The 12301-nt window shown below is 47.8% G+C and overlaps 1 protein-coding gene across 4 annotated transcripts in view; it reads left to right on the top strand.

Annotated features, from left to right (window-relative positions):
• ELOVL5 (ELOVL fatty acid elongase 5) overlaps positions 1-11427 on the top strand; it is a 79523-nt gene extending 68096 nt beyond the window's left edge. For 3 of the 4 annotated variants that reach the window (XM_045573340.1, XM_036413647.2, XM_045573341.1), the window contains exons 4-8: positions 3390-3467; positions 4296-4467; positions 6207-6331; positions 8620-8754; positions 9578-11427. In XM_045573340.1, the coding sequence (XP_045429296.1) occupies positions 3390-3467; positions 4296-4467; positions 6207-6331; positions 8620-8754; positions 9578-9721 (654 nt within the window). In that variant the 3' untranslated portion in view covers positions 9722-11427. The remainder of the gene's footprint in view (positions 1-3389; positions 3468-4295; positions 4468-6206; positions 6332-8619; positions 8755-9577) is intronic. The other variant, XM_036413650.2, reaches the window with a different exon arrangement.
• The last annotated feature ends 874 nt before the right edge of the window (positions 11428-12301 follow it).

Consider the following 12301-nt stretch of genomic DNA (forward strand, 5'->3'; position numbering starts at 1 on the left):
TCTCAGCAAATCATCAGGGTGGGCAAACAGTGTGAGCCAGGTTGGAGACTCAGAAATGGTGCCTGCCTACCAGCTCTGTGAGGAAAGAGCTCAGCAAAGGAGCAACAGACTCTATCTGCACTTCTGTCTGGGAAAAAGCTGCCCATCTGCTTCTCACCCTGAAGCCAGACAATTCACTTCCTCCCTGTCTGTCTCCAGTTCCTTTCAAGCTGCTCTCCAGAGCTGGAGCTCAGAGGGAGTTGAGTCTTAGTAAGTCCGTGGGCAGGTCCTTTAAGAGGAACTGCCTGGGACTCCAGAAGCCTTCCGTCTCACTCAGCCTCAATCCCTGCTGGTTTTTACATCCCAAAGTTATGGGGACTTCTCTTCCCAGCTCTGAAGCCTCGGGATGGGGGGGGGGGGGGCCGGGGGGACGGACTGTTGTGGGGCTGGGACCCTTGTTCCTCTGGGGGGACCTCTGCAGCCAAGCTATCCCTCCTGATTTTTATCCACCACACATAGGTGTGAGACCAACCCATTCGATGCCTCTGCCCCTCCTGTCAGTCTTGATGTGGCTGCTTCTTTCTATCCTTAGTTGTAAAACCTCTCCCAACTGCACTTTGGACTCAGGCTTTTTATCTTGATTCCTGGGACTTCTGATAGGGCTGAATGTAGTATGCTTATCTGGCCGTAACTTTAGAGAGTGGTATAAGATCAAAAAGATAATATACCTTCTTATAAATTACCTTGTGGGTGCTAGTCTTTCAAAGACCAGATGAAGAAATCTTAACATAGAGATTGTAGAAAATTGGAACGGAACCTTTAGAGATATTTAGTCCAACCTTTTTTACAGTAAAAAACAACCAAGGACTAGCTGTCCTGGGATGCCTGGATGGAGAAGGTTGCTTTCCAGGCCCTGGCACTCTTCTTCTGCCTCCTGATCCGAGTGCTCCCATCACAGAATGATGACTTCCCAGCTCGAAACCAGTGGTCCTAGTTTCCATACAAATGGCCTGTGTCGGCTCATGCTTCAGACTTTCCTAAAATCTCTGTGTTGACCTATGTCCATGGAAAACTGTGTTAGCCCTTAATGCTTTTTTGTGTATAGAAGATGACAAAGTAGAAGGAAGCCACGAAAAAGAAGTGAATAGAACAGTTAGATTCTAAGCAGGGGGTTCAGTAGGTACACCCACTGCCAGGATTTACTTCTGAGGTCAGACTGGGGAAGGTTTAGCAATGTGTCTAGACCCTTGCAATCCTTTGTTCCCTGTGGGGGAGGCTCTGGAGTCCTGTGTTCTCAGTTGCATCTTTCTCAAGGCACTGAGATGTGAATCCTTTCTTATTTGAAGTTAAGGAGCTCGAAACCAGTTGTCCTAGTTACACATCAGAATTAACTCAAGAGCTGTGTAAAAGGCTCTTCAAAACTCTAGTTTAATGGTCTGGAGGAGGCTAGAGGTTAGCAACTGTTACAAGCTCCCAGGTGATCCAGTTATGCAGCTAGAATGGGAACTATAGCTTCCTCCTAGTGGTCCTTACCCCTAATTGCATCCGATCACATGGGAAGCAGCCAACCTATTACTGCACCGCCGGGCTTCACACCTAGAAATTTCTGATTCAGTAGGAAGTGTGGTGTGAGGCTTGTGATTTCTAACTAATTCCTGGGTGATGCTGCTGCTGCTGGCTTGGAACTGCACTTTTTTATTTGTTTATTTATTTGTTTGTTTGTTTATTTTAAATATATTTTATTGATTTTGTACAGAGAGGAAGGGAGAGAGATAGAGAGTTAGAAACATCAATGAGAAAAAGTCATCGACCAGCTGCCTCCTGCACACCCCCTACTGGGGATATGCCCACAACCAAGATACATGCCCTTGACCAGAATCGAACCCGGGTCCCTTCAGTTCCCAAGCCGACACTCTATCCATTGAGCCAAACCGGTTTCGGCAAACCACAGTATTATATTTTCAAAGGTTCTGTGACCCAGGACTTGAAGGCCCTGCCTTCATGGTCCATCCCCAGAGTTTTCATTCTGAAAGTCTGGGGTGGGCTCAGGAATTTGCGTGTCTTATAAGTTCCCATGTGATGCTTATGCAGCGGACTGGGGGACACACTTTGAGCACCAGGGCCAGTCCTTTGGTTGGACACTGGGATGAGATCAGGCACAAGGCAGGCCACCTCAGATCTCTTCCCTCTGGTCAGCAAACTGTGGCTCTAGAGCCCCATGCAACTCACGAGCCGTGGTTTGCCGCTCTGTTGACTAATAAGTTTGCCGACCACTGACCTAGACTCTCGATTCCAATAATTACAGGCTGTTGTTGTTTCTTGTGATTAAGCCCCTATCCCAGTGGTTGGCAAACTCGTTAGTCAACAGAGCGGCAAACCGCGGCTCAAGAGCCAAAGTTTGCCTACCACTGCCCTAGGCTTTAGGAGGAAGCAGGGACCTGCAGTTTACCTGGACAAAGAGGAGCATCTCAAGAGTGTTTGTCTTACAGGCGTCTTCAAACTACGGCCTGAGGGCCACATGTGGCCCACAGAGGAGTCTGATCCGGCCCGCCAGGTTTTTTGGGCAGTGAGCACAGCCGAGGTGTTACAGTAGGAATTAGTAGTTCATATAGTCCGGCCCTCCAGCTCTCTGAGGGACCGTGATCTGGCCCCCACTTTAAAAAGTTTGAGGACCCCTGGTAGAACGTAGCGGACAGTGGACATGCACAGGGTGGGCAAATCAGGCCTTTCCTCTGGAACACTGCAGTGGGTCTGTGGGTCTCCTCTAGGCCAGGTGTCCTCATTGTGTGCACAAGAGGGCACTGAGGCCCCCCACAGTGAGCTGCCACTGGAGCTTGCAGCCCAATTCTGGGGTGCTTGCCCACTGTGCTGAGGTGAATTCTGAGGAATGGGCACAGCTTCCTCAGTCTGTAGAGGTCTAATGCATGGATCCAGCAGATGACACAGCCACAGGAAATAATGATGAGGCTGAACTAAATGACCCCTAGACTTCTAGCAGTGGTTCCCGAAGTGCGAGCACTTGTTAGAAATCAGAATTCTTAGAGCCCGCCCCAGGTGGCCTGCTGCTGGATCAGAAACCCTGCCAGCGATCTGTGTGGTAATAAGCCCTTGGGGTGACTCTGGTTGGACGCAGAGAAGCAGCTTGGAGAACTGCAGCCAGGAGCGCTCCCGGGTGCACTCCTCCTCCTCTCACCCCGTCCACCCCTTGTGAAATCGAGGCTCAAGTCGTTTCAACTTAAGCTTTATTCACACTCCCCTGTCATTATGTGTTTTGCTCAGAGCAAACTTGCCTCAGCCAGCCCAAGGTCAATTTTCAGTGATTCTGAAACTAATGAACTTTCATTGATTAGGGCTTTAATGTTCTGATAGTGTTGGTAATTGGTTTTTCTTCTTCTTTTTTTTTTTTTTAGTTAGTGACAGGAGTATGGGAAGGCCAATACAACTTCTTCTGTCAGGGTACACGGAGTGCGGGCGAAGCAGATATGAAGGTACTGTCCGTCTTTTTTTATTTTAAATCGTTTTTCAAATTAAAAAAAAAAAATTGCACAAAAGACAAAACAGCTTATAACCTCACTGTCCAGGTCTTCCCTGTTGACATTTTTAAGAGACCCTTAAAAAGCAGCGTGTACACATAATAATGAAATTTGAACAACATGTAAAGGTACAAAATGAATACTAAAGTTTCCTTCTCTGTAAAAGTAAGCCCTATTAACACTTTCCAGGGGGGAAATGCGTGCATTTATCCATAGTTATACATTATTTCTCTAAATGAGATCATAGAATAACGGCTATTCCTCTGAGCGTCCTCTGCGTGGTGGCCGGCAGATCCTGACTCCCTCACTGCGTGTTTGTTCTGACATAAAAGTCTGGTTCCACCTCCTTAGACACTCAAGTGGGCGGGGACCTGACACTGGAAGTCCCAATTTCTTTTTTTCTTGGCTTCATGCCCTGTCCCCCGCCCCACAACAGCCTCTGAAATCAGGAGTCCCTCTCAGGTGGCTTTTCGGTCCCGATGGCTCTGCAGACTCCAAAGACAACGGGCCAACTCCAGTGTTTTGAACTATGAAGCCTCCTGTTTTTGAGTCTTAAAGGGTGTCAGTGGCCCTTTTAAAACCTCCCCCGCCGTTACTTCAAACCTGCCCACGCCGTGCTCTTTGGTTAAAGCCACTTCTGAGAGACCGGCAAGTGGCTTTAACCAAAGGTCTGTAGGGGCCAGCAGGGCGCTCGGGCTTCTTCCAGCCAACATGGGGTTCTGGGGCGACGGGAAAGGTGTCAGGGGAGATGTCCCAGAGAAACACTGACAGCCTTCCTCCTAGATTATCCGTGTCCTCTGGTGGTACTACTTCTCCAAACTCATCGAGTTCATGGACACCTTCTTCTTCATCCTGCGCAAGAACAACCACCAGATCACGGTCCTGCACGTCTACCACCACGCCTCCATGCTGAACATCTGGTGGTTCGTGATGAACTGGGTCCCCTGCGGCCACTGTGAGTCTCACGTGGAGGGGGCTTGGGGACAGGTGTGAGCAGAAACTCCCGGTTGAACCGAAGGGTCGTAGACAAGGAGCCGTTTCCGTAGATTTCTAGGTCAAGCACTCGAGTGTTGTGTCCGGGGTGCTTCTCACAAGAGTCTGTGTGGCCTGTGTGCTCAGTACGCGGCCAGGAGCTTTTCCTGGTTTAGTGAATGGTCTGTGCTGATCTGGGTAGGAGGAGCGAAATAATGAATCCCCAGCCTGGGGCATGTTAAGAGACAGGGACAGTGTTCTCTGCCAAGCAGGGCTGCCGTTCCAGGTCATTTCTAGTATCTCTCTGCCTCGTGGAAGATGTTTGACTGGCGGGCAGGCCAGGAGGATGCAGTCACACCTTGGAGTGAGCGCCAGAGAGCAAGGCTGATTATGAAATAGAGCTTTTGCTATGCGTTGCATCAGGGAATCCGCACATTTTCTAATGTCATGAACCCTCACATTCTATGAAACACGTTGAGCAGGGTGTGGGTGGCTTTGGACAGTTTTTGATGGGACTCTCCTATTACTGTCAGAGAGTAAGTTGTCACCTTCGGGCTCAGCATGGGAGTTCTCACAAATGTCCCAATTCCTGTCATCCATCACTGCCAGATTTGACTGAGAACCTTTAAGCCGATTCTCATTTTTTTTTTTTTTTTCCCTCCTGGGATAGCACTGCCCTTAATTCAGTCGGCTTACCAAGAGTCACACAGTCATAGAATTTTAGGACTACACAGGGCTTTCCACATACAGCTCCTTCCAGCTGAAGAGAAAACAGACGGTAGGAGGGTTGGTACAGAACCCTCGCTAGTCTTGTTGCTTTTCTCACCATCGATACTCTGTGGCTGAGGATTAACTGACTTAACTCTCTCGCAGAAACAGCACCTCATTACCTTTGAAGAGTGTTTTACATTTTCAAAGAACTTACAGGATGACAGATTTTAAGCTGGCCCAGGAGAAACAACCAGAGAACGAATGTGACTTGTCCAGGGTCACACAGCCAGGTGCTGTCTTAGCCAGGGATACAAACTCATTTCCTGATTCCAGCTTTGTTCACCTCCGACTGCACAGGGAAAAGCCAGGCGGCTTTGTTGGTTTCCTGCTGTGGAGGAGAACAGAGAATCAAAAAAAAAAAAGTGAATCCTACTGGAAATTAAAAATCATGCGATAAAGGCGGGCCTTTCATCTCTAAGGAACTAGACTCTTATCTGTGTTAGCAATAAAAATATATGGCCTCAGTGCTGCAGTCCTGGGGAATAATTAGGAAGCGACTTCAAAGGCCTCCACAACGCTCAGCCATGTTCAGGGACAGACAGCTTTGAGCACAGCGCCCTCACTGTCTTCCCCAGCCCTCAACGCAGCAGCCTGGGGCCCTGGGCTCGCAGAGAGCAGCAGCTCCCGCAGTCAGTGGGCAGTGGGCAGTGGGTGAGGCTCTGGCGGCAAAGCCTTCTGGTATCTCAGCAGGGCAGGTGCTTTCATGGCGGCTGTTAGATGCTCACCTGGAAGCGACAGCTGAGCCTGGGCTTGGAGCCCCTGACGGCTGCCCGGCCACGTGGAAGGTGAATTCCGATTGCACCTCTGAGGAGTGCTGCTGCAGTGTTTGCTAGCCCCTGTTCAGAATCCTCTGATTTCCAGATTTAAAAAGAACCTTGGGTTTTGTTGTATTGCTTGTTATGTATAAAACACTGATGCATCCTCTCCTCCAAACCCTCTCTGTCCCTGCAGCTTATTTTGGTGCCACACTTAACAGCTTCATCCACGTCCTCATGTACTCATACTACGGTCTGTCTTCTGTCCCTTCCATGCGCCCGTACCTCTGGTGGAAGAAGTACATCACGCAGGGGCAGCTGGTGAGTGACCCTCTGTCCCCAGCACTCCCTGCCGGGGTCACAGAGCTCTTCCTGTGCTCTTGCTGCCTTCCTGGCCTGATTGATGTTAACAGCACCCACCCTATGCCTTTCCCACCCTTCCTCATTGGTTCCAATTAAACAAATGAGGCAGAGCGGGTGTGCAGCTAGTTGAGTTGCATAATAAGGACCAGAAGCTAATTTTCTGACTTCAAGTTCAGTCCTGTGTTCTCAGTTTGTGCACAAAGCGTGTGTGTGTGTGTGTGTGTGTGTGTGTGTGTGTGTGTGTCTAGGTGTTTTCTAAATGTAACCCAGAATCCAAAGTGAAAGCTGTCTGTGTTCCCAGGAGTTTGAGAAGGAGCGTGGAGTGGCATCAATGCAGGGTGCTTGCAGCTTAGTAGGCAGCGAGGGTATTTGCTAAGGCAGATGCGGTGACCGCAGCTCCTGGGTGATGGAGCGCCTGGGGTGAGAATGACACCCGCTGTGCTCTGAAGCCCCTCCTTGGGTTCGCTGTGCCCAGGACACCAGCAGCTGTCACACCTGCTGCTTATTTCTCACCATCCTTTCCTCAAACTTTCCCTAGTGTCAGTATCTTATAGATCCCTATTCCTGTCCCCTCCTGAATTCTTCCACAATCTCATCATTAATACTATCGCTACTAAGGATACACGCTGCCATTTGTGGAATCGACTACGTCGGGCACTCATACTAAGTCTAAGTGAGCAGTTTGGCATGGATTGTTCCAGTAGTCTGATGTCACGTTAATACCCCCATTTTGCAGAAAGGGGCCCTGAAGCAATAACTAGCTGGGGGGAGGTGAGGAGGGGGGTGGACTTAGACATTATACCCGCAGCCCTGCCTGTTAACAATTTTCTGAAGAAACCAAGCGGATTCAGATCCCTCCAAAAACTGAGATTTTTCAGTATTTAAAAATAACAATCTGGGAAAACAAATCAGAGAGCTGAGCCCTTGGTGTGTGTGGCATTTCATTATCACCTCCTGCCGGTGGCTCTGCAGTCCTTGTGAGCTCTTCCTCTCCCCGCCCCCCTCCCCAGGAGGGATAATTGTTCCTCATCTTCATCTTCTCGTTAAGCAGCGAGGAGGAGGAGGAGGAGGAGGAGGAGATTGGCGTGCACCACACAGCCGCAGGCCCGCAGAAGCAGAATGTAAAAGAACCAACGGGATCCGGGAAGCGGCCTCCTAGGAGGCTCTGCCCTTTGGGGCAGAAGGTCACATGCAGTTTGCTGAGGTTTATTTTGAGCACCTCTCCTAGTTATGACTCAGCCTAGAGTTCTTACCTTAAAAAGGAGAAGCAGAAAAAGAAGGAACCAGCTTTTATTTAGGAACACCGGTAGCTGGGCCCGAAATCCAGCGGGCAGAGCCTCGCCCTCTATGTTACTCCTCCTGAAGATGCCTCCTCCAGCAGCCACACTTCATTCAAACACTCCTGCCTCCGTTTCCCAAGCACTCGCACATGCTTTTCAAGATTTACTCATCAAAAACATGCTATGGACTTCCCATTGTGTCCTGATAAGAGTTTAAATCTTCTTGTCAGCCTTCAAACCTACAGGGAACAGAGACAAGGAATAGGATTGTGTCCAGCGGGATGGGACATTCTGCAGTGACATCACTGGTTTCTTTAAGCATGCGCCCCACTCCTTCCTCCCTTAAAGAAGCAACCTGCATCACTCTCTATTTGTCCCTCAAGTTTCCGTGTGTGTTTTGGTGGTGGTGGTTGTTGTTGTTTTAACATTTTCTTTTTGTCTCCAGCTTCATTGAGACATAAAATATTGTATACGTTAAAGGTGTACAGCAAGCATGTCAAACTCAAAGACTAACACAGGCCAAATAACCAAGACATGCAGCCCACAGGCCACGAGTTTGACATATAATGATTTGATAATATGTGTGTTTTATGAAATGATCACGATAGTGTATCCAGTTAACATCTTTCACCTTGTGTAGTTACAAGGTTTTTTTCTTGTGATGAGAACTTTAAGAAGTACTCAGAGCAACTTTCAAATACACGAGACAGTGTTGTTAACTATCCTCTGAATTGCAGGAAAGGTGGTTTAAATAGCTTGGAGGGGAGGAAGAATGTACATAAGACAGAAAGGCAGTAGTTTGGGTAGTTTGGGATGAGTTTGATGTCTGCTTCGTGTTTGTGGTCCCTACAGAAAGGCAGATAAGTGTAATTGGCAAGTGGGGGGTGCAGGGGAAGGAGCCAGGCTGGCATGGCCCCGTGTCCACGGCTGTGCCCCACGCTCAGCTGTGTCCTCTCTCCCCCCCAGATTCAGTTTGTGCTGACAATCATCCAGACCACCTGCGGGGTCATCTGGCCATGTTCGTTCCCTCTTGGTTGGTTATATTTCCAAATCGGATACATGATTTCCCTGATTACTCTCTTCACAAACTTCTACATTCAGGTAAGTCTCCCTCCTCGGTGGCAGTGGGGCTGTGGGCTTTATCAGCAGAGGCCGTCGCCTGTTTATCTAAGGGGGGCGGGTAGACTCTGGGCAGTGGGCACTAACAGTCACGGGGCAGGGCAGCCCCTGCCTTTGGGAGCGGAGGGTCCCTGCTAATGTAGAAGACGCTAAATCTGTCCCGGACTTCCCGAGTTCTAGATTTGGGCAAGGGAGGTTTGGGATTTATGTGGGAAAGCAAAACTGTTCAGCAGGTTCCTGTGTCGCTTCCCTTAAGACCTGCGGCAGACACGTGGTAGGTGATTTTCAGCCAGAAGTCTCACAGCCCCGCTGCTCTGAACCTCGCCGCTGAATTAAATGTCCGAAGAAATCTCCATCTCAGTCCATCAGCTATAGATAGAAATCTGCCCTTTGTCCCAGTTTTCTTGCACATCCACTTCTCGTTTGCAGCTCAGCTCATTTCCAAGGGCATGAGGTAATGCAGGTCCTTGCTCACAGAGGGGTCCACTTAGGGCCAATTATCTCCGGTGGAGTCTGACCACTTTACAGCCACTGCCGGTTCTCCTGCCTCCCATTACCCGCTCCCGGAGGCAGTATCTGGTTCCAGGGCAGGCACAGGAGATCAGGAGCAAGGGCAGAGGCCACAGATGCCCGGGCAGTAGCACCTGGTCGTGTCTAGCAGCCACCTGGCAGCTCAGCCATGATTCCGCCTCCTCGTGCTCCCCTGTACCTTGTTCGCACATACCTGGAGGGGAACGAGGTTAATGTTAGGGTGCCGGCCTCGCATAGCACGGACACATGCTGCTATCTGCCCTGTGTCTTTCAGACTTACAACAAGCAGGGAGCCTCCCGGCGGAAAGAGCACCTGAAGGACCACCAGAACGGGTCCCTGACTGCCGCCAACGGACACACCAACAGCTTTTCATCCCTGGAAAACAATGTGAAGCTGAGGAAGCAACGGAAGGATTGAGGTCGAAGAGTTGCAAACCTCCCCACCACGTCGTCTGATTGTAAGCACAGTATGAGTTGTGCCCGATGCTCGTTAACAGCTGCTGTAACTAGTCCAGCCTACAATAGCGTGATTCACGTAGGACCTCTTTCACCACTTCAAAACCCCTAGGAAATGTATACAGATTTAGACAAGTAGGCATAAGATTTTTAACATTTCTGGGCTCTCGCCGACCCCTGCGCCACGCCGCGGAGGGAGTGTTATTGTAGTATATGACACTGCTGTTGCCTTATTAGTTATAACATGATAGGTGCTGAATTGTGATTCACAATTTGAAAACACTGTAATCCAAACTGTTGTGTTTTTATTTTTACTGTAGATCATGCATGTGATTGTAAATTTGTACAATGTTACAGTAGAGAAACACACATGCCTTAAAATTTAAAAAGCAGGGCCCAAAGCTTACTAGTTTAAATTAGGATACGTTTCAAGTTGTGATTCATTTTCCATAGCTCTGATTAGAAAAAAATCAAAGACCATGATTGATGAAATTAGCGTGCGACACATTTTCAGGTGACTTGTGTGTGTGAAATCAGAAACGGCACCTTTTGTAATACTGGCTTTAAATCAGGCAGACTCAAATCTAGTGGAACAGTCAGTTTAACTTTTTAACAGATCTTATTTTTTTATTTTGAGTGCCACTATTAATAATGTAAAAAGGGGGAGGGGGGCGCTAAAGCAGCCTTGATGAAACGTAAATATATATTCTTTATCTTCAAGATTTTCGGAAGTGTGTAGGATGAGTAGGCCGTGTGTCATTTCTGAAGTGCTAAGTGTTTTCATGTGGGAAACAGAGCCCATTTTGCTTTCCACTCAAGCTGAGAGCAGGAGATCAGCTTTTCCAGCGGGAGGACTGATTGTGTGCCATTTGACAGCCTCCCACAGGTGAGCAATGGCTGCCAGGGTCCAGACACAGATTGATTTCTGTACCGCTATCTGTTTTGACACAAACTTCCTTTTAAAATGTGCCTCGCTTACCAAAATTAATAAAGAAAGAGGGGGTGGGGGGAGGACTTCCATAAAAAAAGAAAAATGTAAGATGAAATTAAACAGGTATTTATAGCACAAGAGAACTGGGAAATTGGCTAGAGATCGTTTGTTTAATGTAAATCTAACAGCACCTGTTGTTTTTTTCTGCTTGGAATCTTAAGGTTTGTTCAGAACTGCTTGTTTAAAAAGAATCGAGTGCTTGTAAAGTCATGTCTCACTTCTGAGAGGGGGCAGTGGTCAAACAGATATGGAATATTGTGTGTGTCATTTTAAGGTGTTGGGATTCAGTCTTCTCCATTGAGACTTGAACCACTTGTGACCATCTTAGAAAGTCATTGACAATGTATAAATGAATTGTTGGTTTGGTATTTATGTAAATATCATGCTTTAATTTTGCACATTCGTATTTTAGGGAGCCACATGGTTCTCTTAGTCTTGTGGGTTTTCTGTTTGGAAGGAGTCAACAGCATCTGTTTACATTTACCTGATCAAATCTAGAATGTGTATATTTGTAAATGTATGTCCTCCTAGGTACTAGTTTGCGAAAGTCTTTACATATTTCAAACAGAAACTATAACATTCGGTAGTGTGCTGTCAAAGTGTGCTTAGCTCATCTGGATATTCCCACACTGTTGCAAAAAGTCCGAACATTAATCATTAAAACATTTTTGATTACCTGTGTTTGCGTTCTACGTTGTTTTTGTGCTGCCAATTATGAAAGCCTGGAGAAAAGACCACTTTTTTCACCTTCTCAGAATTCACACAGATAGATGTCAGTAATTTGGTGTGAAAGGTTACGTTGCCCAGCTCACATGATGAGGAGGGATGGCCACATAGAAAGACATGGTGGTGGTCCCTCCCTAACTCCTTCCTCTCTGCCTTTTCCCACAAAGGTCCTGGCTCTGAGAATACTCCTTTTTCCTTCCTTCCTTCCTTCTCTCCCCACTCCCTCTCCTCACACTTAAAGTTACTTTCCTAAGTCAAGACCAGAGCTTCACATGTTTTTAGTGTAGAGAGCCAGATAGTATACCTGGTTTGCTGACCCCCTACTCTAAAGTACTGAGGTCCCATCTTGGTCCCAAAGTTGTATCACTTTCTTTGCCAAAGACCATTTCTTGTCCCAGATCCTGGCCCCTCCCAGCCCACCCCACTGTGGACCTCCATGTCCATCCATGTCCCCCGAGGGAGTAATGACATGAGGGGCCCCTCTTCCTTCTATCCACTTCATACCACACAGACTCCTGTGTAGGCTTGACCCAGGCTCCTGAGTGGCTTTTAGTTTGTCAGCATCACCTTTAACCCTTTGTACTCCGTAAGCGTGTTATAGATGCACGCTGGATGGTTTCTGTTTTGGACGCATGGCAGTTAACTGGTTAAAATCAGAAACTGCACTTGGTATTTGGGATATTATCTGAAAAGTACAAAGGACAATTGGAGGTTTGCTGGTGATGATTAATCATATCCTGTCTTTCCCCTCTTTACGCCCAGAACAAATTTAGAAAACAGGACATAGAAGTCAAACTAATGGAAATCAAGATAGCTCATCTCTTA

This window comes from Pipistrellus kuhlii, unplaced genomic scaffold (genome assembly GCF_014108245.1).
Source record: "Pipistrellus kuhlii isolate mPipKuh1 unplaced genomic scaffold, mPipKuh1.p scaffold_m20_p_5, whole genome shotgun sequence".
NCBI lineage: Eukaryota > Metazoa > Chordata > Mammalia > Chiroptera > Vespertilionidae > Pipistrellus > Pipistrellus kuhlii.